The sequence below is a fragment of the Streptopelia decaocto genome (assembly GCF_964273445.1).
Source record: "Streptopelia decaocto genome assembly, chromosome: 7".
Taxonomy (NCBI): Eukaryota; Metazoa; Chordata; class Aves; order Columbiformes; family Columbidae; genus Streptopelia; species Streptopelia decaocto.
In genome coordinates this window covers 50,500,002-50,527,381 of record NC_138661.1, presented here as the reverse complement: position 1 = coordinate 50,527,381, position 27,380 = coordinate 50,500,002, and the positions used below count along the sequence as shown (strand labels likewise).

At 39.8% G+C, this 27,380-nt stretch overlaps 1 protein-coding gene across 7 annotated transcripts in view; it reads right to left on the bottom strand.

The window, feature by feature from the left end:
• Positions 1–27,380, bottom strand: part of TSPAN4 (tetraspanin 4) — a gene marked incomplete at its 5' end in the record, with an annotated part of 446,839 nt that overhangs the window by 64,852 nt on the left and 354,607 nt on the right. For all 7 annotated transcript variants that reach the window (XM_082059144.1, XM_082059146.1, XM_082059143.1 and 4 more), the window contains one exon: positions 12,470–12,661. In XM_082059144.1, the coding sequence (XP_081915270.1) occupies positions 12,470–12,661 (192 nt within the window). The remainder of the gene's footprint in view (positions 1–12,469; positions 12,662–27,380) is intronic.

Sequence of the window (27,380 nt, the reverse complement as noted above, 5' to 3'; positions counted from 1 at the left end):
CTTGCCAATGTTGGCTCTAGGTTCCTAAGGACAGCAATACGAAGATCATCCCCAAGTACAATAAAGGTTACCCATAGTACATGACAGATTTTAGCAGCACTCAAAAAAGGAAAGAAAAAAAAAAACAAAAAGAAACTTTCCTCCACTTTTGAACATAAAAGTGTTTAACACATCACTATTTATCACAAGAAGTTTGATTTCACAAAAATCCCCAAAGGCATTTTGATCAGATACACTAATAGGGAGTAGAAACATTATAAAGGGCTTTCTCAGTTTTTAAAAATTTTCTTTGATTTTTTTTTTCCAAGGAACTGATCAAGGAGAGCAGAACAGAAGAAAAAGTGCAATGGGAATTGTACTTGCATCTCAGAAATTACTTCTTTTGCAGTCTGCTGGACTTGTACAGAAGGAGACTGAACAACAAATTAGAAATGATGGGACAGTGCCCAGACAGTAACAATAACTGGGATTACAGTCAATAAAATCTCAGTGTACTGATCTACCACATGAACTTCACAACAAAAGAGAAAGGGCAGTTTGCTTCCATCAATTTCCATCACAGTGGATTCTGATTCTACATCTCAGTACCAAAGTTTTGCTGACACTTGGATTGAATTCTTGTTTTGTTAGTTCCATACCATTGCTCCTACTTACCACGCTTTGTAGCCCCATGCGTGCTTCTTTTTTGCCCATAGTAGCTAGAGTCCTTGAATATTTGTAGACTTATATCCCATCTGAGCCCTCTCTCTGCCATGCTGTGCATATTTAGCTCTTTTAATACTTCCTTGGAAGTAAATCTCTTTAGCCTCCTAGTCTTTTTTTTTTTTTTTCAGCATAAAAATGATAAGTTTGCTCATAAACTGTAAAAAGGCAGTAATGTATATGAGCAAACTTATGAACAGGAACTCCATTATGAAAATGGCATGTATCTAAATTTGGTTCATCACCTATTATCCTCTAAAAGCCTTAATAGTTAATTCATTGTGATTGTGACAAAGTCATGCATGCTTTATGCCTGCTGGATATATAGCACAGCTCTGTTTATGTTTGGACTATACTTTTTATGAATGTGTAAAAACTCCTGCTGATTAATAAGGCTCAAAGAAATCTGCAGTAATTATTTCTGGAAAGATATACAACATATGCAGTTCTAACACATTAACAGTGTTTCATTTTAGTCTCATTACTGCTTTCAGTTGGAATCATTCAGTCTTACTGCATTAGGGAGAGTTGAGAGACTACACTTTCCCATACTATGTGTTGTAGGATTTTAACTGGCATTTTGTGGCATTACTAATCATTTTCCATCTTCTACAAAAACTGACTCAAAATCAATGAAGTGTCATCAAATATTAGCCAGGAATCACTCTCACATCACAACAGTGGGGGGCATAGGCCCATTTAACAGTTCATAGATTATTATTCCTTAGCACAAATAAAGTTCTCACTGGTCTTTAACTCTATTTGAGGGTTGTTTCATCTCTTCTGTAAACATAATGCAAAGGTGTGACGTGATCTGGTGTCAGTCTTTATCTTAGTCAAGACAGAAACTCATCCTAGTTGCAAAGTACGATGCAGCTGAGGAAGAACTAAAACATTAGAGTAGCTCTTACAAGTCCGTGCTTCATTCCATTTATCAAGTAGTTGCTTGAGACCATAGCTAATGGAAGAAGCAAATACAACTTAAAAGCTCTGGCTTGGGGTTAATCCAGTATTCTCCATCTACGGCAAAGACATGCGAAGTTAATTAGGGTCTAAAACTTATATCTTTTACTCAGACTTCAGCATCACCTGTGTACTTAGTAAATGGAGCTTCTTCCCTGAATTGACCATCCCCAGGATATTTCTTGTCATCTGGAGCTCCAGCATGAAACGCGATCAGACAGCTCGGTGCTCTGAGCAGAGGAAAGCAGCAGCGAGCGGTCCCTGCACACTCTGCTTGGGGAGCAAGTGAGCTGGCAGGGCTGGCTTCACACTCACGTTCACACCGAACATCTGGCTGACCCCAAGTGCTGGGCAAACTGACAGAGGCTCCCCCAAGATGATAAGGGCAAATGACATGACCGTGCTGCTCAGCTGACTTACAATGAGATGAAGGGAAAAAGAAATTACTCTGAAATTCTGCAGTTCTCCCTTCACATGTACTTATAAACCCTGAGGTAAGCTTGCAATGGGACCTCACCTGCAATTATAATAATAGAAAATTTGTCCTGTTTCTAGGAGTCTCAAACCAGCATACAGAAGCTGCACTGCATGTGTTAGTGAATGAAAAGGTGAGAAGCAGATGGTCAAGAAGAGAAAAAAGAACTATGTAGAATATTTTGTCTGTATTTAAATTCTACTGCTGGTTTTCTCCCAAGTTTGCTGTTCCCAAATGCGCTACACAGAGGCTGCCACATCAGACGCAGATGGATCAATCTTGGAGTAGCTTAAAAAATGTTAGCTTGGTTTACCTAATTCTGCCTTTTAGCTGGTAATATTCTCCCTACTAGGGAACTGAAATGTCTACAGCAGGGTTCTCAAACTCATTTTAACTGGGGGCCACATCAGCCTCACGATAGCGTTCAAAGGGCCGAATGTAACTTTAGGACTGTATAAATGTAGGAGTAGTTATATTTATACAGTCCTAAAATTACATTCAGCCCTATGAAGGCAACCATCAGGCTGATGTGGTCACTGGTGAAAATGAGTTTGACAGCCCTGATCTATAGCATCAAATCAGCAGTGGCTACACCTTGTGTAAGCATCACTGATTACACAAACTAGTCTTCATTTCCCTACCTCCTCATTTCTTTACCTCCAGAGTCAGATTTTTCTGAGGTTCAGGTAATTCTAATCCTTAAAAAAAAAAAAAAAAAACAAACACAATGTGGCTCTTTAAGAAGCAGTGTTAAGGTGACTAAAATAGCAAATGAATAGTTGGGAATATAAGCACACATGCTGTTTTGGTAAGCCTATGGCTTTCCATCCGAGGAGATAATTTTATTGTTAGGAAAAAAAAATCAAATGTTATCCTCAGAAGTGACATGAATATCCTGGCTGATAAGTAGCACACAGGTTACCTGTCCTCTACTTTTGAAATGGGACTAATTCTGTTGCCTACCAGATCTTGTAGGTGACCCTAGGTCTGGAGCAAAAGCCCAGAGGTCAGTCTTACAGATCAGGCAATGAACATGTGTGTCTGGAGACTGGAAGCTCTGGCAGAAAACAGGCTTCCTTGAGAGTGTTTTCCTAACCACCAGGTAGTCTTACGTTCTGCACTTCCACTGCAAGGTTTATTGGATTACTTAATTCTCCTAGTAATTTGATGTACAGTGAGGTATCTGTGATCCACCTCAAATCCTTGCAGACAGCAGTAGGCCAGGATAAGGCTTGGTTTCTGGGTCTTCTTTTGAAATGGCTCAGAACCAGTTGTTTTGTTTTGTTTGAAAGTTGGTTGAATTCTGAGACAAAAGATGGGGTGAGGGAGGCTTTCTAAGTGATCGGGAATCTTGAGCCTGTATAGTCTGTCAGAGAAGCCGATGGCTAACAACTACGAGTAAATAGATTAATCAATCAGGAGTTAGTAACTTGGAAACACTGATAGTGATTTACACAAACAGATTAAACCTTGATGTAAATTAGTATAGCTCCACTGACTCTTGCACATGGCACTGTCACACTGTTTGACCCCCAGAAAGCAGCAAACAACAAGTAATGAGGGCATTAGGAAAAGGTTCTTCTCTGAGAGGTGGTTGGTCACTGGAACAGGCTCTTCAAGGGAATGGTCAGGGCACCCAGTCTATCAGAGTTCAGGAAGCATCTGGATGAGACTCTTAGTCATAAGGTTTAGTTTTAGGTAGTCCTGTGAGAAGCAGGGAGTTGGACTCAATGATCCTTATGGGTCCCTACCAACTTCAGATGTTCTATAATTAAAAGCATACCAGGAACTAGTGGTATTGCATCAGTCTATATCAGAAAAACAAATATTACCCTACAAGGTAAGCCCTTCCTACACATTGAGCCTAGGTTCAAGTCTTAAAAAAAAAACACAGGAGGGAAGTAAAACAGCTTTATTCTTTCTCTCCTCTGTTCCCAGGTTCTTTGACTAACTACTACCAGAGCTGCAGAAAAGAAGGGAGAAAGAGAAGAACTCAGACAGGTCCCATCCACTCTGGAGTTTCAGAATCAGCCAAGTGGAAGGAGCTAAAAACTGAAAGGCAATGAGGAGCAGATTCTTAATAATAAAGGAGAGGCAGCAAAACAAGGGGAGTTTGGTGCTCAGTACTTACAATCCAAACAGGTAGCAAGTTAGGATCACAGCACCACACAGAGAAGTGTTACACATAATGTATAGTAGTCTCAGGCTGTGAGTACAGTATCTTCCTGGTCTTTGCACTGCTTGCTGCTGTGGCTGCAGCCACAATCTTCCTGATTTTGCAACTCAGATCGCTAAAAGAAGACACGTGCATGTGCTAAACTGGAATGCAAATCTACTGTTTGGTCTGCAGCATTAAATTACTGAGATAAAGTCATTCACAAGCCATTTCTTTTGCATTTAGCTGATCTGAAACAAATTCTCTGTCACCAATGGAATTTCAGATGTCAGCTCTCTGATTGGATTCAGTGACACTATTGAAAACAGTAGGTTTTTTTATTCTCCTTTTCTTCCCACTCATTAAGTTTTTCCTCATTTGCCTTATTGATATTTCACTTAGAGACAAGCTGGCTGAAGTTCAGAAAACTGAACAGCACAGTACAAAACATCCTGGGCACTCATTTTCCCCTCGGACTATTCCATAAATAAAAAAGCCTTTTGATGTCTGGATAGTCATTCAGATACACATATAGTATCAGCTCTTTCCACAGCTGGTCCTGACCCAATATCAAGGTTTAATTCTGATCTTATTCATTCAAGCAACTATGATGAACTCCTCCCTGATTAACATGAGGTTCTCATTTAAATTAAGCTGAACACATAGATTTGTCTGTTATTTCAGCTTTTCTACAAAAAAACCCAAAACTAAACAAAAAACAACCTCCCCCCCCAAAAAAAAACCAAAGACAAAAACACCAAACAACAACAACAACAAACCAAACAAAAACAACAACAACAACAACAACAACAACAAACCAGGCTTATCCACAAATAAGGAATAAGGGCAAAGAGGGCATATCTAAGCCACCTTCCTACTTATCTAATCCTTGATCTGCTGGAGCGTACCCAACCTTGATGCTTTATAAGAAGGCAGCTGGCTTTGGGTAAGCAGGGAGGAATCAGCATTTTGTCTACTTCAAGCCCTTTCTAATATATTCCTGTATGGGCCATGAATCATGGCCCTGCATCATGACCTATGTCAACTTAAGACCTTTTTAGGTTTTAAGGTCTAAACAGGCAAGACTCATCCTCTACCTCTTTTGATTGGATTATTTGCCACGTTGCACATCCCAACCAGAAAGAGAAGAACGTGTTCTTTGCACCAAGTCTAGATGGGGGAGGGAGATGGTCGGGGAGGGGGCTGTGAATAAAAAGGTGTCATGAAATAGAGGCTGAAACAGAAGAACTGCCTATGGATCTTATTTCCTTCCAGGACACAGGTTGTTATTTAAGTTGCAAGTGTCTATACATGTGTGCTGTAACAACCAAATAGACAAAAATCCTTCCATCACAAAGGGCCTGATACTGGGTTTTACCAGTGACTATGATTACCTGGACCAAAATAAGTGCTTATTTGCAAAAACTTTGCATTACACCATGTTCACATGCTCCTTCTAGCAGCTTCTCTGCGTGTCCTGTTTCCCATTTAACTGAAGGTAACATTGCAATTAGGCTGATTGGCTGATAGCCTGCAGTGGAACTCATGGAAACCAGCTAATTGTGCCAATTTGGCACTTTCAACAAGATAAAAATTGAAAATTAATTTTGCTTTGGTATATTTATTTAACATTTAGACATACTACATATGATGAAAGAATTCAAAACTGTCATTAGTATTATGGAAACATGGACTAAATACTTCTTAAAGGTCATTGTAGTACACAGGACAGCTAGACATATTCTGCTGTAATCAGAGAAAGATGACAAAGGCACTGAGTTGAGATTTAGACAATTTGGGTTTGCTTCATAGCTCTCCCACAGCATCCCAGTGCAGCCTACGCAAGGCATTTAGTTTTACTGTGCTGCAGCTCCCCATCTGTTTAATGAGGATAATAATACTTTCCATTTGTCTTATCTACTTAGATGGCAAGCTCTACTGGTCAGGGACCTCCTCTTACCAGGAGTTTTATACAGAATGAGCATCCTGATCTCATGGGCTGCCTGCAGGGGATACTGTAATGCAGATAATGAATAGCATAATCCATCATGATTTAATGTCTAGAGTTGAGATTTTTAACCTGGACTACCCATGGAATAATTACCTTTTTTAGTGCAAGCATACAAATATAGATCTCTGCTAAGCATGTATGAAAAGCAGATAATTCAGGCAATTTAGCTCCTCATATATACATCTTAAGCAATTAACCTAAAAGACAATGTTTACACGAACAGTTAAGGATCAGCTAGGTCAATGTTTGAGCAAGAAAGAGAAAAAAGTAGTTAATCAGGCATAAAATTCTTTAACAGAGAAATGGCACGTGCACACGTATATACAGCACCTGCCTACAGTCAGTACTGTGATCAGGCCATCATAATTGATCATGCTTGAGTGGTACAGCAAGCTGGTCCCTCATCTTCTGCAAGGACCTGCCCTCAGCTGAAAAGCACACGCACTGCAATGGGGTTAAGAGCACTCAAGCTAAACGTTTTGCTAAAATTCACAGAGATGATGGATATGGCTAATAGCTCTGATGGACATCAGAACTATAACACATTTGCAAAGGGGAAGGGAGCAAAAACAGATTTCTAATTTTGTTTCAAGATAGCCTACAGTTTTGCTGTACAGCTAGGTGATCCTGCAGCACACCATCAAATACCTATGAAAACAAAATCAATGGAACCCCATAAACTAACCTTCTCAAGTCAGACTCTTAGATTATTACCTGTCACCTGTTCAGGACAGTGACACAACCCATTAGAAGAAAGCTGCCATTTTCTAATTACAGCTGAGCTTTTAGCAGAGGGATGTCTGTTACATCATCTTGAGAAACAAGAATAGCAGAAATGTCAAAGGAATCTTACTGAAGCAAGAAAGTATTGTTCACCTGCTTCACTCATCAATTTGCACCTATATTCAGATGCAAGATTATATACACCAGGTTGTATACTTATTTCAAGGAATGCTAGTTGCTCTTTTTTCCTTAGGGAAATCTAATGATGGAAGAGTTTATCTTCCTTCACACTGTACCTGAAACAAATAAGAATCATTGTAAATATCCATTCTTTGTTCACTGAGATCTTATAATGAGAGCTGCAACAACTCACTCCATCAGCATATTTTTGCAGAATGCACAGGATGTTCGATGTTTCCTTTTATTTTTTTTCCCTTTTCTATTTTAGATTTCCATATTATTCTGTTACTCCGAATGAAGAGAATTAGGAATGGGCCTGTTTCTTAAGAGATTAATGAGGCACTACCCTGGCTATACGTTGCCACTGAATAAAGAATAGCTGCCAGCTCCTTAGTTGGTAGAGGTCAGGTAAGTCCTTTCAAGTCAGTAAAACTGTGAAGCTATCTAAACACCCTATTCAGAGGGTTAACGTGGATCATTCCTGACTATTGCACACAGCAACGCAATAATCTTACAAATTAAACTTTACTTCTGCTTTTGACTTCTTTCCTCCAAGTGTCATTGCCTACTTAAAAACACTTTGTCTGTCCTTCTTTCTTTCAAAAGCTGTTCACAAATGCCAAAGTTAAGCAATTATTATCATTTACACCTAACATCACAGCAGCCTAATACCAAAGAGCTTACAGGTTTGCTTTGACAACCCAATACAAATGTCATATGTAGAGAATGCAAAGATACAGGATTAGAGTCTCATCTGCTCTGCAACCTAGTGTATGAAATATAAACAGATTGAAATGTCTCTTTGATACTGCTCATCTCATGCACTCAAGCAGACTCCTTAGGAAATCTCATCCTTTGTCACATCATCAAAAAGTAGCACTATTCGTAAGTCAGGCCATACACAAACATCCTGCGGTGTCCAATACCACATAAAATTCTGGTCCTCCAATGCAGCTGGGTTGAACTACTAGTTCTTCCTGCCCTGCTCCCACCCAGTCCATTTTAGGATCGCAGTGGCGCTACATGCCTCCTGCAATATTTCCAGTGTCTTCCTCCAAGCCACCCATTCCCATAACAGCAGCACATCCTCCCAACTACATCCTTCCCCAACTTATAACTGCCACATTGTTTCCTCTTTCTTCTGTTTTCAGGAAGCAGAACAAGAGATGCTCATGTTGCATGGGAAATTTGCTTTCTAGTCCTTGCAGGTCTAAAGGCTATCACCAACTTAACATTAGGCTGGAGTACACTACAAGAGATAACAGCAAGTGGAGGTTCAAATTGTTCTCGATTAAACCAGGCATGTCCACATGGTCCGTATGCTTATAATGCCATAAGTGTCTTCAAGATCTATAAAGGGCATGATTTCAGAGCAGAAGGTGACACGAATACAATACAGGCAGAGCATCTGGAGAACTAGATGACATTCACATCATCTTTATTACTGTCTATGGTCATACTTAACCTCCCAGACTTTCTCTCACACTGTATTGACCAGAGGAAAGGGAGAGCTTAGTGAAACCTGCTACTCACTCAGAGATACACAGCGATGTTCAGTTCAGTGGAGCAATATTTGATCTCACATATGTAGGTTGTAACTTGAGTATGTGCCATCCCACCATGATAGCATCCCTGGGTACTCCACCAGCTTGGTTTATTCCACTTCCTTTTCTTTTAGTCTGTTCCAAACCTCACTTCATCAGGCTATTGCATGCAGACTATTGAAGCATGCAAGAAACACAACATTCTAGCTTTTACTTACTGCTTTCATTTTAGTATTCGGTTAATAGCTTTTCATTATTTTTAAGCCTAGTACAAACCTGTTTCAACTGCCTGCAGACCTTGTCTAACTCTGCCCATCCCAGTTCCCTAAGCTTGTTTGGCACTTGCCTCTTCACTGGTCTAGTGCTGGGGCTAGCCCAACCTCAGGAGGTGAGGGCAAATTACAAGAATAAAATAAATTATCCAGTGAACAGTGCAACAGGATATACTACCCACACAATCAAAGCCTCCATCAGCCCACCTTAAATATCTGTGTGGCCAGACTTCACTTTGTGTGTGCACTATCAAAGCTCCTATTTCAAAATAGAACAAGTTAGGAAAAGTTAGCTAACCCCAGTGCTGCACAGAAGGATATGGTAGTGACAGCACACATGAGCAAGTCAACTTATTCTATGAATTGCTGTCACATTTGTGGTAGTATCTTCTGGAGACATAAATTACAAGAATTCAGTTCAAAAAGTAATCTTAGCTACTACCAAGAAGTGTGAACCAACACAGGCTCATCGCAAGAAACAACCAGAGGCCACAAATGCAATTGCAAAGAGCAAATTTTATTTTAGTTACATCACTACCGGGGGATTTCCGAAGCAGCAGCTAAGCTCCTGGCCAGAGGTAACACAAGCAGAAACGCCGGTGCTGCACAATTCAGCCCTTGTAGAAGATCGCTGGGCCTACTGCATTCTCCTGTATTTCAAGGCTTCAAGCAGGTGCAGTCTTGCGTTCTTTGTCACAACAAAGCAGGAATTTCAGGCATAGTGATAAGGTGCCTTAGAGTTTCTCACAGGCCTATGTTATCTAACAGAGGTTCTACTTGTCAGTAAAACAACTAGTGTGATGTATATGCTTCTTCTACACTCCAGCTGCAGTCTCTTGAGTGTATTTACAATTAGCCTCCTCGCCATTCTTGCACAATTCCCATACACAGGAACAAAGCCAGGTGTTAAGTGGTGGCCTGGGATATAAAAAGGAGTGTAAGGACTTGATCCTGTGGTGACTGTTTAATACAGGGTGTTTCAAAAAGATGGACCCAATTTCAAAGCAGTATATTTCACAGTGCTCTTAAAAAGCAGTAGAGCAGATGCATTCTCAGGGATGTTTAACAAAAAACAGAGATATTTGGGAAAGAGATTATTTTCATTTTGGCAGAATGCACTGTTGGGAACACCCATAAAATAAGAAAAGGATGAGGAGATGTATCAACCACACACTATAAGAACAACCTTGGTTTGATATCCAGCAAGTTCTTTCATTCAAGCATTTATTTTGCTACCCACATTTATTTTGCTACCCTATAAAAATGGGAGTTGGCCAAAACCAAATGCACCCACCCTGAATTTAAAAGTACTATTTCAAAACTCAAATAGAATTAGCTATTTGGGGAAAGGAAGACTAAGTACAAACCTACATGATGGGGCTTTGCTCCCAGAAACAGAAGCTTCTATAACCATTCATTTTCCTTCCAAACAGACTCAACAGAACAACTCCCAAGAGTTCAAAAATCTCACTGGTATTTAATGAGGGTAAGTAAGTATCAATGCAGGCTGTGGAAGGTTAGTCTAGACTAAACAAAAAGTGAATCCAAGATAGACTATGAAACTATTTCAACCCTCTATAGCTGGGCTTATTCAGTATTAAAGTAGCTGTAATCAGCTCTAACATAACTCAGTTTTGAAGAAAATTGAGTAATTCAGAGGCCATACTGAATAGATACAGTACACAAAGGTAAGGACAGGCAGATAGAGTGAAATGCTGGTACCAAACCAGATCAAGCATTTCAGTTTTTTCCATGCAAGGAGTTCCTAAATGAATTTGAATTCCTTTGCATTACTTAACATGGTCCATCAAGTACAGTCCTTACATCATGCACTGAAGGGCATGAGATTAGTCATTAGATTGTTCATTAAAGGGCATTAGATTCTGAGTATTGTTCAGCATGTGTTAAGAGGAATTATGGCTGATCAAGGACATTTTGCCCTTGCCAAAAGGAGCAATGAGGGTCAACAAACCATATGAGACAGAGGGCTGAAACTCTTCCAGTACTGAGGATTGAATGCCAGATCCTGACCTGATCCTGACACATGACACTGCTCATTGCTGGTCACACCTGAGCTAGGACTTTAATCAAAAAACCACAAAACAGGTGATTAATTTTACACATATAAGCTATAACTTTAGACTAAGCAGCCTGTGGACTCCTGCTGCATTTGCTTTGAGGATGTAATCCAGTAATTACATCTGGCTAGCCAGACACTTCCTTCACGAAGTGGGTATTCATAAGACTATTAAAATTGTCAAGGACTTTCAGCCTCAGATTCTGATTTCAGCCTTCCCAATGCGAATTTCCATTCACAAAACAGCCCTAATTTTGATGTATGTGGTTCATTTCAATTTCAAACCACCTACCTGCCACACAAAAAGCCCTTAGTAGTCTAGACTGACTAGCCCTGACTTTTACTGTTAAAAAATCTGCAGAAACAACTGATTAAGACAGAGGTGTGTGAAGAATCCTCTACTGAGGCTAGGAATCTCACAGTCACATAAAGACTTTTACAGGGTGAATTTGGAGGGCTGTGTGCCTTGACTCATTCTATAGTTCCCAGGGAAACAAAATGAATTTGTGAAGCACACTGAGGAACAGCCTTTTACAAAGGAATCACGAGCTCACCAAACTAAACCTCAGCTTCACTTCACTCTGAGGTTTGCCGAACCCCACAGAGAAGTTCTAGACTTGAGCAGCAAGATGACCTCACTTCCTGGTCCTCAGCTGAACAGGACACAACATATACACTAACACCAACTACAACATGCACTCTACTTCTAAAATCCAGCTTTGAGTGGCATAAAATTACATTTTGATAAAATACACTAGGGATGTGGCTCAAGCCTCTATTAAATCATGTACAGCTGGTACCTTATTAATCTTCAATTTCACAGCAGTCTCCTTCTGCTGGCACCTTTGCTTCCTGACATCTCAACCTTTTGAGAGTTAGTGATTGGCAAGAACAGCATTGCCAAATCTGAAGGACTTAATTTCCAGTTTAAACCAAAATCACCCTCCTTAAAATGTTTCCTGCCTACATTCATCTTTTTGCCCAGGACTTCAGATCATCAGTCCCAGCAGGGTAGGCATTTGGAGCAGATAGTTACTAAAGTTCAGTAAAAAATAATTCAGGGGTACACTGCAAAAGATGTCTTCACAACCCCCTCTCCCTTCTCTGAAGAGTTAAAGGAAACCCACATCACCACTAATCTTTCCCTTCCTACAGGTCTCATCCATGAGGCACAGGTTAAAAGCCTGGTCAGGGATGATCTAGCAGCTCCTTAGAGCTAACAAGGACTGATTCAAACATGACTCGCATCTCATCCATGTCAAGTGAGCAACTTCTTTAATGAAGTAAGGATGCTGTAACATGCATTGGAATAGCACCAGCACCTTAAGACAGCGAATGCTGCAATGGCATAGCAGCTTAATACTCACACTCAGCAGGAGGCACTTGTTTTCTTTGATGGCACCTATGCAGCCCACGAAGCCAATGATCATGACAAATGTCCCTGTAACGATCAGTAGGTTGGCAGCTGACAAGGACGGGAAAGAAGAGGAGAGGGTGGCAAAGTTCCCTTGGGTAACAGCCAGCCAGATGCCTACGCCAAGGATTCCACAGCCTCCCAACTGGAAAAATAGAGAGAAACAAAGAAACTCAGTTATTGTACCCAGACAACACCAGATATTAATCCATATCAATGTGGCAGCAGTAAAACAGCTCTGCTGAGGTAAACCCAGCAGTCACACCTAATAAGAAATTATTCCTATGACATGTTCAGTAGGGATAACAAAGGAGAAAGAAAAAAATTCATAGAGGGGGAACTCATTGGTAAGATGTAACACTCAAGAAACCCAGCTTTCCTAAATCCACAATATAACTTCAAATATTGGATCTCTTCCTCTACAAGTAAAGGAGAAAACCCCAAAGATATAGATCTCAAAGGGACTGAAAAAATCCATATCCTAATTAGGTACCTCAGAGAGCTGCCCAGAATGGCTGAAGCACTTCCAATCCGCTCTTCTTCCCATCCCAATATACCATCTGCCATCCCTGGCTAATGCCATAAACAAATCTTGACAGAGCATCCCCCGGTAGAACACCTCACACCTCTTCTGAGTTAGCTCCTGTCCAAGGTCTAGCCTTCTTTGGAAGCAAGAGAGCATTTACACACACAGAATCACAGAATCACAGAATGTTGGGGATTGGAAGGGACCACCTAGTCCAATCCCCCCGCCGGAGCAGGAACACTTAGATGAGGTTACATAGGAATGTGTCCAGGCGGGATTTGAATGTCTCCAGAGAAGGAGACTCCACAAGCCCCCTGGGCAGCCTGTTCCAGCGTTCTGTCACCCTCACTGCGAAGAAGTTTCTTCTCATATTTAAGTGGAACTAGAGTGCAAAAGGGCCAGAGAAGGAGTGAAAATCCTCCCATAACATAACAGAAAGCAAACTGATGTTCACTCCCAATATGGCCACTGCTTTGGTAATTCAATCCTCAGAAGAAGTCCTCTTCTGGTTTAGGAAAGCTTGAGAGGGGAGCAGCAGTACAGGCTCCCCAAGCATGTGAGCAAGGAGAAGGGAGGATGCCAGTGCATGCAGCAGCCACCACAAAACCATAAAATTTACACTTATTATAGACACAAGAAACTTTAAAAAAATTCTAACATTTATAAGCATGCTGCTTATAATTGTGAGAAAGCCTGTAGAATTGTAACAATCTGAGTAAAGCTAAGCAATTAAATAGAATTAAACCAAAGGGGATTTTGCGTTATTATACAGTCACACAGCAGAGCATTACTTAGGTTTCTTTCTTTCTTTCTTTCCTGCCCTCCCCTTAAAATAATCAATTTTTATTGAGTTTTATAATTATACTTTATTATCCAAATCAATTAAAAGCTAGGAAAGAAATTGTGTTCATAGAGTAGTAAGCCAGACACAGGAGCATATCAATTAAATGTCTGCATAAAGTGGATGAACATGAGGCAGCTCATGAACCAGGGAAGGAAAAAGACAAAGCTAATCCTGGAGCAGGGCTAAGCCTCAGAAATGAAACACAGAAGAGAAATACAAAAGCCAAAACAATTACTAAGGTTGTCTCTGCACACCAGTGAATTTTCCCTCAACAAGGGACAATAAAGGCACCTGGGTCTTCAGGCATGACTCCCCACGCCTCTTGCAAACCAGTCCATTTTTTTTCAGAACTAAGAAGCAAAGCTGTACCTGATTGTAATGTACCTCAGCTGCATCAGCCTGTGTGTCTCCACTGAGAGAGGGCAGAATCCAGGACACAGGGACTCAAATAATTTCATTCAGCAGCCTTTTCATATACAGGCATCCCATATCACCATATTCACCCTTTCACAAAGTACCCTCTACAAGCACCACTGAGGGACAGTCTATGCTGCGGCCATATACACTGGAAATATCTCCTTTCTATGCCAACTTACAGACCAGGATCTTTAACATGGTCTAAAATGACTGAAGAATAACCAGGCTAGAGGGAGAGGAGGAACACTTAAAGAAGGGAACACAGAGAAAATCATTTGGGGTAACTGAGGGGATACAAACAAAATCCCAAACATGGCCCAAGGAAAAAAAGAAAAAATAAATCTCTAAAACAGGAATAAAACTTTGAAGGTCTACTTGACTGCAGAACAGTATTGAAAGAGAGGTGGCAGACACCCAAGTTAAAACCAAACTGGTCAGAGTGCTGAAATATAGTCAGGAATAGCACTAAACTGGCCAAGGAACAGGATGGAAAGCACAACTGCACTTCTGCCTCTGCAGCCTGGTGAACATTCTGCCTCGAAATCAACCTCAGAGCCACCAGCACCTTAAGGCCGCACAAATGGCCCAATTAAGTCTAAAGAAAGCAGATGCGCAGCAGCAGCAGATTTAGCTATTATCTTCAGTTCTTTATTCTGAAGTAATTCAACAGCACCAATGAGAGGGAGCTTATTTTATCACCTCTCATGCTCCCATGTTGCTACACTGCTTTGAGTGATATTGACACCTACAACTACCATTGGTATTATGGGAGGTGGGTCTTCCTGAGGATGCTGCCATGTTCAGTAAAGGCTTGCCTGCTCCTCCATCACCCATTAAATACTTTACGTATTATGCACACGTATATACGTAATACTTTACGTATTATACGTAAATTATGCATACGTATATATGTAAATACTTTACATATTATATATGTAAATAATTTACGTATTATGCATAATGCTTAAGCCACCATTGCCATTAGAACATTTGATTCCAGTGTCTTCACCTTCCAAAGTAATTCTTGCTTGTGGAAACTGGGAATTCACCAGTCGCACAAAACATCGCAAACCCAGGAGACAGTTCAAGCAAAATGTCAGGACTATGGCTATAGCCATCTAGATCAGGGCTGAATATTTCAGACCAGTTGGTCAGCAGGAGTATCTCACTACATTGCCCTTGATTTGGAGATACTCTAATATACATCAGGTTCTCTGGCAGCTCATTGTCTTCATCTTTTTGAACAGATAATGCACAGATCTTCCTTAGGTTGATTAACCAAACCCTGAAATGCAAAAAGGGATCGTTTGAGCATTAAAACATCTTGGTCAAACTGGATTTCGTGAAGTGCCGCTTAGAAAATGTCAGCACACACTACTGAGGCTGCACTACCCTAGTTCAGTGCTATTCTTTTCCCACATCAGAATGTCCCCTCACGGTTCTTGAATAAAGTTGCCAAACTGTTACACCAAGCCCTGGGAAACAGAGGCGGCCTTTAACTTTAGTCTAAACTGCTCTGTAAAGCCCCCTTTCCACTAAGGAGTGAAGCACACCTGTAAGTCTCCATTCAATTACTATAACACTCAAGCTCCTGGGTAAGGAAATGCTTATGGGAACCAAGACCCAGCAAGACAGTCACAGGAGCCTTTCCAATGATAGCAGAATATTTTCTGTTCCCAAACATTCAAAAAGCTTGCTCTCCCCCTCATTTGGAACTGAACAGCAGATTAATTCCTAGTCTAAGATCCAGGGATCAGAGGGATCACGTTTATTTATTCTGGATCAGAGCCAAGAGAAAACTGTTGTAGTTGGTTCTATGCTGCCTGTCTGTTTTGATTTCTTCATCTTGGTATGTAAGGAGTTGTTAAGTTACAGGTTAGTTATTTAAGATGTTCTCTTTCCTCCACTTTTTCTCTCCCTATTCCATCCCCAGCCCCCAGTCCTTTTTTGTGCTAAACAGTCAGGAGCAGAGTGATGCGATGATAAATCTTGACAGCTTTCAGGGCTTGCCAAAATGTGAAATTAAACAAAACTGAAACCATTAACAGGGCTATTCTTAACAATTTGGAGGTTTTCATGCAAACAGTTAAGCTGTCATGGTTAAGAGAAAACATTAAAACAAAAGGTTAGCAAGAAGTCTACAGCTTGAGCCTGATCTATTGGCAGCTAAATACGGGTCAGGCTACTGACAACAGCGGTTTTTTAACTCCCTTGTGAAATGTTCAACATATTATTTGCCTAATTGTTCATAACAATCCACTCTCTTGCAAGCAAGGCAGCTCATGGCAAAATCTGAAACAAAATGTTACTTCCTCTATTTTCCAATAAATATTGCATTTTTTGTAAAATCTTTTCTTCTAAGGCCAAAACAGTGGGATACCAGAGGGACAGTGTCATAGCCCTAAGACTTAGGAGATTTGAGTAAAATGACTCTTCCACATCAGGCCTCAGTGTCAATCTTGAATAGGCTGTTCAGTACGTCTGTGCCTGGGTTGCAAAATCTTGAGTACAAAGATACAGGTAGCGGGTTCTTTGCAAGCCCTGGACTTTGCAATTGGCGATGAAAGGAGCACAATAAGCTCAAAACAAATTGTTCATAGGCATTGATACAGCAGAGTCAAGCAGTGAGGCGAGTGGCTTACTCTTAAAGCAAAGATTCAGTCTGTCTCTGCTTCCCCAAGAGATAAACAGACGTGTGTGCACTTGCTCTCTTGGCAGAAAAGCTGCCTACGGAATGAGATCCTCCAAATTGTACTAATGGGCTAGAAAATAAATTATTCAGACTTCAGTGCATACATTTAGAATTGATCTTACAGTATGGTAAACAAAGTAATCCCAGACAGCCCGGGATATATGCACGTTTTTAGAGAAAATTATTTTGAAGTTACAGCTACACACTTAAAATACTGCAGGAGAAATTGCCTCATTGTTCATGATAATGGTGTTAGTGTCTTTAAGTGGTTTTTTTATTGGTTTTATTACACAGAAAATGCATCTAATCGAGGTTTCCTATATTGTATCTGATTAGGATCTACCCATCATACTTCCTTTTTTAGATACAAAAAAATCCTTTTATATTAAAAAAACACACTCACAACAGAATCCAAATGGAAGGTATAACCTGTTGTTTTGTAGTTAAACTAACTCACTTGGAGGATTTTTCTCCCCCAGTCTACATATATTTAAACTAGAAGGGCTTTCTCAATCCCACAGTAACACTTGTGTGAATATGCTTCCCCCTCTAACTATGGAGTAAGAGTGTGCAACGAAAAAATCAACATCAAAGTATTAATAGTAGTGATGTGAACATTCTCCAGCAAATGTTCTTGTAATGTAAGGCATACTTAAATTACTGTTCCTTTCAGCTAGACACACAGAAGAGGTGGAAATGGAATACATACATACACTGACAGGATCAAATTAATCAGGAGTGTTACACAGAAAAAGCAGAAGTGTATGTACTAATTCAGAGACTGCAGGTCTCTATACAAGCACATGCAAACAATCTGTTGGTGCAGCTGCTGCGTATCTGGGAGGAAGAAGTGGACACTCTGGAAAACATCCTCAAGCCAGACAGTTCATTAGACTACTGAAGACCTTGTAGACATCCATGTGCACCACACCACCACTACCAACTGCAAGTATGCAGGATGATGGAATTTGCAGATGCCATCTCACCACAAGGATGGACACTTTGGCAGAGTTCATGTGACACACACGAGTAATATCATCACAGTGCAGCACAGGCTGCATTTCTTTCACCAGTCAGAGGTCTGGAATTTAACAAATATGGGATGGTATACAGGAATTTAAGAAATAAAGGACGGTATAAAATTTAATCCCTTTGTGCCTCCAATTTTATAAACTTAAATGGAGTAGTAAATGGGGAACTGAAGCAGATTTCTGCCCTTAGCATACAGAGGCTCTAGAGCTCTAGAGTGCAGAACTGAAGGATATGTGCAAACCTCATCCAAAGTGGCCATGATCTGAACTGTGCCCTTTTAGCAACAATTTAAAAAGAACCAGGAAAAAATACTTGAATAGAGATCACATAGTAGGGACCACATTCCTGAGAGTGAAGAGACTGAAACAGTAGCAGTCCATAAACTGGGAAAGGTGAAAGGAGGATCATTATTCATTTTTGCTGAGATGAAAAAAGCTAGAGGTTGTTTGGTCTGCAGGTTGAAAACCAATAAAAGCAAGTACTTTTTCATAAAACATTTAATTAAATTCTGGAATTCATTGCCACAGAGTTTTGTGGACAATAAGATATAAGCAGGCTGAAAAAAAAAGGAATTACACAAATCAAAGGAGGGCAAAGTATCCTAGCATTTATTAAAAATTATATTTTGCATGCAGCTCTTCCAGGGGAAGACCTTAAAACACTAATTGGAGCAGCTGGTGAAAATGTCCTGTGTTATCTCTCCTTTTTTCTTATATTCTCTCTAAGCATCCCTGAGCGACCATTATCAAGAATAGGATACTCAGCTAGATGAAACTTTGTCAACATTATGGGCATTTGTGTGTTCACCTTACTTCACCTTCTTCCCCTCCCTAGTTTTCACTTACAGTTTGAATTTTTTTTTTTTTTCTTGCTTTCCTTGGCATAAGCCTATTTTCAGAGACAGGGTTATAGTTATAGATACAGAAAACAATTGAAGAGCTAAGCCCCCGTTTCTCCTTACATACATATCATACTCTTGGATTTGTATCAATGAAAGCATAGCTTATTTTAAATCAAAATTTAGAAATCTGTTCATTCATCAAATTCATCAAATTTAGAAACAAATTCAAATTCTCTTTCCCTCAGATCCATTGGACCTAAAAAAGCTGTATTTCTTTTCCATGGGGCAAATGGATTCGATCCAGACTCTCCCAGCCTTAGCAAATCTGGAGTAAGACCTGCTAACCTCTCTGCACCCATTCCACTAGATTTTTTTAGTTTGATACAGAATAGTTGCAGGGAAATCCTAGAACTTATGCCCACATGTAACAGATTATTGTGTTGGTGCGATCAATAGCTAAACTACAAACAACACAATGTTTATGCTACAGTACATTAAAAAAAAAAAAAGGATGAAATTATCCAACTGCATTTCTCAGGTAGAATAAGCATACCTCTACTGCAGCTCTTTGTACACACACACTTCTCTGTAGTGCTGCCGTCTGCTCTTACAGCCATGGCCCACGTTTTCAGTATTGCTTATGGAATTTGGGCAGTCATAAGCAAATTCTCAGCTGTCATCACTCCAGAGCACTTGAGCTGTCCCAGAATTTGCATCAAAAAAATTAGTGAGAACTGTGTTTACGGATCCTCTAGGTTATTGTAAAAAGTCTCCCTGATTTCTCACTCGAGGGACCAAGCAGCATTTTAAAGCTTGGCTGAATGCAAGTATATCCTTTCCACCCCATACTACACCCACACATCTTAAGCACCTTGATTGTCAGGCTGGCTGAGTCAGCACAGACCTCTAAAGGTCTTTTCAGAGAAGCATAAATAAGGGCAGAAAATTCTCCAATTTATTATTAAGATAGACCTCAAAAGTCTGTTGAGATTTGGGATTTCAACAGTAGGGCACATATTGAGATTAGTACAGAAGAAAAAAAGATAAAAGAAAAAAGAGAGGAGAAGAGGGAAAAGGGAAAAGAAAAAAGGGAACAGAGAAAAGAGAGAGGAAAAGGAGGGAAGGGAAAAAAGAAGAAAGAATTAAAAAAAAGAAAAAAGAAAAAGAGGAAAAAAAAAGTAAAAAGAGAAAGGCCGCAGTCTGAAAAATCCCTCTGTAAAAGGGAAGAACTCAGGAAATATTTTACTCATCTAATTCATGTGCATTGCTTCTCAGACAGACACGTCTAGTCTCAACTCCTAATGAGTGCCAGCTCCACCCAGTAGACAGACATTATCCCACATAACTTACGCATAACAGATACTGCTCTACTCTCAGACTCAAGGTCTTCTTTCAGAACAACTTCTACTCATTGTGGTATATTGTCTCAAGCCAAATTTTATTTTGTTCTGGTGTAATTTAATTCTTCTTTTGAATTCTTTCATCAATATCTGTATGACTTACAGGAAGATGCTTTAAAAGAGTGCAACTGAGTGAAGCATAAAGCATTTCAAATGCCAATCTTTTCAGCTCTGCAGATAAGCAGTTAAAAATTAAAAGCTCCATGAAACTAGTTGTTTAGCTTTGCCATTTCATAGTCTTTTCATTTCACTTAAAAAGCAGTTTCAAATACAAAAATCTCATCTTGCAATATGGGCTGTAATGTACATTAGCAGCAGCCAAATGCCTCCAAGAGTTGTAGGCCTACACTCCCTTCTGGTGTCAATCAGCAGGACCCAGCCTAAATGTTATACTAGACTTTTTCTTATGAATCTATAAACCTGCTCTCTGTCTCTCCATTACAAGCCACTGTCTTGTCAGTGGTGCAATGCAGTCAGTGTACAGCACTCTGCATTATTTCAAAGTAGACATGATGGGCCTGAACTTGATATCCTCCGTGACAGGCAAGAAACTGTTACACACATGGGTGGCTGAGGGCTACAACCCTAACCCGTGTTCTGCCTGCCAGCGTGACATCCAGGGCTTCACACCCTCACTGCCCTCTGCCACCCTCTAGACTTGTCACAGATTCAAAGAAACACACTTCAATAGCTTGTGTTGTTGCTCTCCTTCCTTTTAGACACTCCTCTCCTACAAATAGGCTTTGTTTTAGAATATTCCACCCAGTGCGTGAGCCTGACGAATACCAAGAGCATTTTTATCAAGCCTAGAAAGTTTACAAACAGGTCTTTGGAGCTCTGTGTTGGTAAAGAAACATCACAAGACAGGCATTCATTTTCATAGTGTCAGTAATGGAAATGTATAAAATGCTGGCTTTTCAGTTATCCTGGAGAGGCTTGAGCTTCAAGAACTTAAGCCTTAAGAAATTAATTATTCTTCCCCAGCTGAGTTGCACCAATAAATTACAGTCTCATACAACTAAAGTAAATTTGGGGACAATTGCAGATGTCAAAAGACAGAATATTATGCTGACATCCCGCTAATGGAAAAGTGAAAAAAAAACATCCAGTTAATTCCTGCTGTTTTATGAGTAGCATTCTACTACATGCTTGCTCCTCTAAATCATAGTTATCTATCAACTACAGTTACAAAGAACAGAACTACAACATCTATGAGTTAATACACCCAATGTAAAAGTGTTTTCCTTTCACAGGCTCAAAATTCATTGAAACACTTAAACATGTGTTCAATTGCATCCTTATCCAGCAAAGCATTGAAAGCATGTGCTTAACTGCCACTGACTTTAATCAGTCACTTCTGTAGTGCACTTAATTGCCCCATACTGCAAAGTCATACCACTGAGGATGCAAAAACTTGCAGAAATAGAACAGGTGAGGATGACCTATTAAGGCAGCATTGCTGATAAAAGATTAAACATGATCACAGAATATTAAAAAATGGTGATTGTTAGTGTCACAAACATCTAATTTGGAAACTTGCCTAAAGTCTAATTCAAATTAAGGATTATGAGTAAAGTACTGAGTTAATGACAACTCACTGAAACACAGATCAAATGCATGAGTTACAAAAGGGAAAAGGACAAACATGTGCCAGTGAAAAGAATATGACTCTTTTCAGGTCCTAGTTTTAACTGCTGTCAAATTGAAAGTGCTAAAAGCTTTTTCATCTGCTCCTCAAATGTAATTTCTAAATCCACCTGGGATGTCTGTAATGAAATCGATGCAGTTGTTAAGCGAAATACATGCATGAGGTCTGGAATTGGAATCCATCAGATGGAAGTTAAATATTTTTTAAAAGAAGCAGAAATGGAAGAAAATTGGGTGTACTCTCAAGTGCCTGTTCTGTCCCATCCATAAAATAACATACAACTTTTAAAATTACTTTGTAGCATAAACTGGCAAAAGACCCAGTCTGGAGGTCTGGATGCAATTTTAGTCACCTGTTGTCACATATGTACCACTAAATACTGAAAACAATAGAAGCAAATAAAATGGTAAAGTTAGGTCTTTTACACAACACAAAACCAGTGATTTCTGTAAAGGAGATTGTTGACCATTTGGTGAGACGCTAGAGAAACTGAAGATAATGAGTATCAAATAATGACTCCAGAGGCCATAGCTCAGTTCCCTGGTTTACCACAGATTTCTTGCATTGGATAAAATCCAGATTATTATGTGTCTTTAGTGCTTTTCTCCCCCTTAGAGACATTGGATGGATTTAGAATAAGAAAGAGGTAGTGAAATAGTAAGATGACAGGGGTCATATGAAAAGGAAAGATAAACAAACAGGTTTCTTAAGGAGTACAAAGATGACAGAACTGGTCTATTTCACATTACTCAAAAAGTTTTTTAAAACGTGCTAACAGGCACAGTCTGCAGAAAAATAAAATGAAATACATTTTTATGTTGCATGTTTAATCCATCCATAGAGGTAGGTAGATAGCACAATGCTGGTTGCTATAGAAACATCCATAGTGAATATAGATACTATAGTTGAAATGCAAAATCAGTTGTATATCTAAAAAAAGAAAATTGCTGATACTGTGCAAAAAAAATGATGACAACTGAAGCTGATTCCCTCCCTCACAAAAGCTTTAAAAAAATAAGCGTCTTGACGATATAAACCAATATTTGATTAAATAGTCTGAACAAAGAATTCCCCACAGCGCGCCCAAGAAGAAGTTGAACTTAGCTCTGGAAGATGAGACAGATCACAAAAAGAGTCTCTGGTTTCAGTCCTGGAATGGGGGGCAAGTGGCTTTTACTAACGTGTTTGGCTCTTTACATATCAAGACTGATTTTAAGAGCTTCCTTCCCCAAGGTCCCAAATTGTGCTGATGTATTCCACTGTGATTACAGATAATTTTCCTGTTGGAGACCTGTTCAAAGGAAAACTGGTTTTCTTTGCAAACATGCAGTCTAGAACAGGTCTTCACCAATTCCTCCAATAGTGGTGTAGCTATGGCACATTGTCCCCTCCCATTCACCTTTCTAAAGTTCATGCAGCAGGCAGTAAGTGTCAAGAAGGATATATAGGGTCACCATCAAATACTGCTCTTAACCTACCAGCTGACAGCAGCGGGCTGGAAGTGAGAGTCACTGGGAACACCAGCAATACAGCTCTCCCTTCCCTCGGTCACATCATGGATACCGTGCCTCCAACCTCCCCTCTCTGACCAGGTGCTGGCAACATCTTGAGTCTTTCAAGGACAGACAAATCTTCCATGACACAGGAAGTCCCTTCCCACTATTCTCCAAGTCCCTCACCAAAAAGCACAGGACTCTAGTGCTGATTCCTGGCACACCCAACTCTATCCTTGAGGAACTCAAGCCCTGCTCAGGAATCCAAGCCCATCCGTAGCAGGGACAGGAATGTTCTAGGAAGCAGCAGGACTTTGACACAATATCTCAGCTCCTAGAAAGCTGTGGGACATGACTTCAGCACAACCATCCTATCTGAATGAGTCACAGGCATGAAAACCTTCAAATTGCTATTTATTAAGGGGCTTCTTCATATTCATGCTTCCAGTAAAGCTAAAGACACATTCCAGTCCATATCATAACAACATTATAGCATCAATCAATGGAAGTAACATCAAGTGGGCGGTTAGTGTTGGGAATAAAATGAACTATGATAGAAAACAACAGGAGTACAAGGTGGGGGTGCTGAGACCTCATGAATAAAAGAAAACTGTGCAATGAAAGATTGGTTCAGATCGCTCCAACACAATTTCCCACTCTCTCCTTTTATCTTTATTTTCCTTCCCCACTACCAGCCTCTCTGCCACATTTCATAGTAGAAACCTGTTACTCTCTAGGATGCAACTTAACCCCTGGACTTCCATAAGAGCTTACATCCAAAATGAACACTCACCATCTTAATATTCTTTCCTGTAATAAAACAAACTTACAAAGAGCAAAACCAACTGTGTCCCATCAATAAGCGACTCACATGGTCGTAGAAACAGCTTCCACCATGTTCAGTATCGATCCCCTGATCAATAACAGACTTGTAAGCAATAATCACACTAATAACAAGCTCCCTCACATCAAAAAGCTCATGTTCTTTCACTGAATACTATCAGAAAGCTGAGCAAAATGCATTCTGAATCTTTTGTGGATTCTTTTTAATGGATTGTTAATAATATTTGTACAGACAAACAACGTATTTACTACAATTGCAATTGCTTAACAATACCGTATAAGCAGTCCCTCATAACGAAACTGGCATCATGACTGGAATAGCATCTCTCACTTCAATAGCTCAAATGCCTTGTCAAGAGAACTATTCTAATTGGGTGGGAGTACAAGAGAAAGCAAAGAGTATTCCCTTGTTTTATGTTAGCAATTTTTAATGATTGTTTATTTATATTAGGCTTTGCTATGCAATAGCACATCTGAGGCTTTTCTGCACTCTTTCTAGTTCTATTTATATGCAATTGCCTGTATCCCAAGCCACTTCCAGGCATGGGCAGTATGCCATCAGTAATGAATGCCACCTCAAATAATCTATTTTTTTCTGCACTAGTTATCCCCAAAGGAAACACTACAGTCCTTTCTTATCACCAACCAAATATCAGCTATGAAAGCATTTTGATGCTTTGGAATAAACACATTTAGTTAAACAGCTCTGTGATCAGCAGCTTTATTGCAACATACACATAGGAGAGCCCACAGAATCCCTTGATTTCATATTGTATTTTGCTTTTTCTGTTTCAGGGATCTGTGGAAATGAGCACAAAGATTATGAAGCAAAAATGCGTATAAACAATCCCAATGGGACTGTCCAAACAACAAACTTACACTAAGGGCTACCTACAAGTACTCCTCTGGTCATATAAGTAATGTTGAAACTTCTGAACCGCAAAAGATTTCTGGACTAAACTCCATATTCTTTTGTCAGATGCTACAGGATACAACACAGAAAGACTGCAAATACCACTTCGGACTTTAGGTCTGTATGACCAGCTTTTAGATATCCAGGGTGGGATTCAGGTCACCTAACTTTAGATGTCAATGCTATTAGTGGTCTCTAGAAATCAATGTAGCTCATCATAGTCCAAGCCTGGCTTTGGTCTGCTGAATAGCTCCCTAAATACCACTAATGGCATTGACAAGAATTTCCCTGACCACAATAGCAGGCCAAATGCTGACAGTTTGGGCAACCTGGATCCCAGCTCAAATCCATCTGCCTAGACTCTCCTTCTTTTGTCACTGGAAAGAAAGAGACATCTCCAAAGGTCACTCCATACTACCCTAGAATATGTATCCAGGACAAACCACCCTTTGGGAAACCAGCAATTGTAGGGCAGCCAGAGCAAACAGCATAGACTTAAGCATAAAATCCCTGCCTTGCTCTGCTATCTAAAAGACAGAAAAGATTCTCTCTCCCCATGTCAGGTCATGAAACTTCATAATCTTCTCTGAGGTAATTTGAAAATGAACTCATCTACCTTCATTAATTAAAATTACATATTGTTTTTTTCTTCCTTATGATAAAAACATGCTATTGCATAGATAATAAACCCTCATGCATACACAAATACACACAGAGAGCAGGAAGAACCAAATTATCTCAGTTTGGCAAGTCTCTTCCAGTCAATGCTCAGGGAAAGCATTCAGCTACACTTACATTCCTGAACTTCCCATATGTGTATTACTTAGTATCTCTTAATAAAGGGGTATGACTGACACAAATTTATAGCTTTTTTATTACTTTGCCCCCTCATGTTATAAATTCATGAAACAGCTGTAGCTTACTGCATTTTTATGTTTGTCAGTTTTATTTACATAATCTCTCTTGCCATTAGAGGGGAAAAAGCTTTTGGGGTTTCTGCTTATCCTCAGTCCTTTTGTGCTGGGGCCTGAAATGAGATGGAAACAAAGACTTCTGGGTCATCTAAAAATAAACTGTCATCTCAAATGCTGTCTCAGCACAGCCTTCCATCATAAAGTACTGCTACATAAATATGGCTTTATAAATTATATATCTTAAGTCTTTGCATGCTCACAGCAGATTACCAATAAATTTTCTGCAATACCTGCTAAAAAAAACAGACATAAAATCATTGCCAATGATGATAAATGATTACAGCTTAATAACAGTCAAGCTGACAAAGCTGAAATGTCCACAGGGTGTATAGCGATTCAAATGCCACAGGTGGAAAAATAAAAAGCTTTCAAATATAACTGTTACAGCCTTCAGCAACGACAGGAGATCTAGAGAACAGCTTTGTGACACCAGGCTGTGTACTAATTCTAGGATGTCCCCAAAACAAAATAGAGAAATTTAATGCAGATTTAATAGGCAAGAGAATAAAAGAGCTTCAGGGCAGAGACTCTTGCAATGTGTCTGTGCTGTGTGGGACAGGTCTAACTAGACAATAAAATCAGAGAGACATGGGAGTGGGAGAGAAAAGCAAGTCAAACACTGAGAAGCATAACTTTATCCAAATGAGAACAAGAGGATATTTTGGATAGTGAACCATATTCTCAGGTTAACTACAAAATTAGCTTCTCTGGATAGGAAGGTGGCAATGGGACTCTCAGTATGAAATCTCTTCATTAAGTTCAGGCTAAAAATCATGTTTGTGAATCAAGGGAAAAGTCTTCTTTAATAACTCATCATGAGGCCACTTACAGTCTACAGCTGTACTGCAGAGAACCTGCTCATAATTAATGACCCATAGCCACTTAAAGCTAAATGACTGATTTCAAACTGTAAACGAGCAGCTCAGTAACAGAAGAAACTCTCAAGATGATTTCAGCAGGCTCCATTCCCATTCCATTGACCATTTAACAGAAAAAAAAACAAAGAGACAGAAAGCTCTCATCATCAGAGCCTTCCTTTAACATGTCACCTTCAGACAATGAAGTGAATCCCCAAGAGTCATTCACTTCAGTATTTTTTCTGGCATTTCGGTCCCAGCATAGTCTCTCTCTCTCCTCCAAGGGTGAGGGAGCTTTGCCTATCAAGTAACAGCAATGCTTGGTGGTTAGTCTAGAATTATGTCAGGCACTGGAACAAGCTGCCCAGGGAAGTGGTGAAGTCA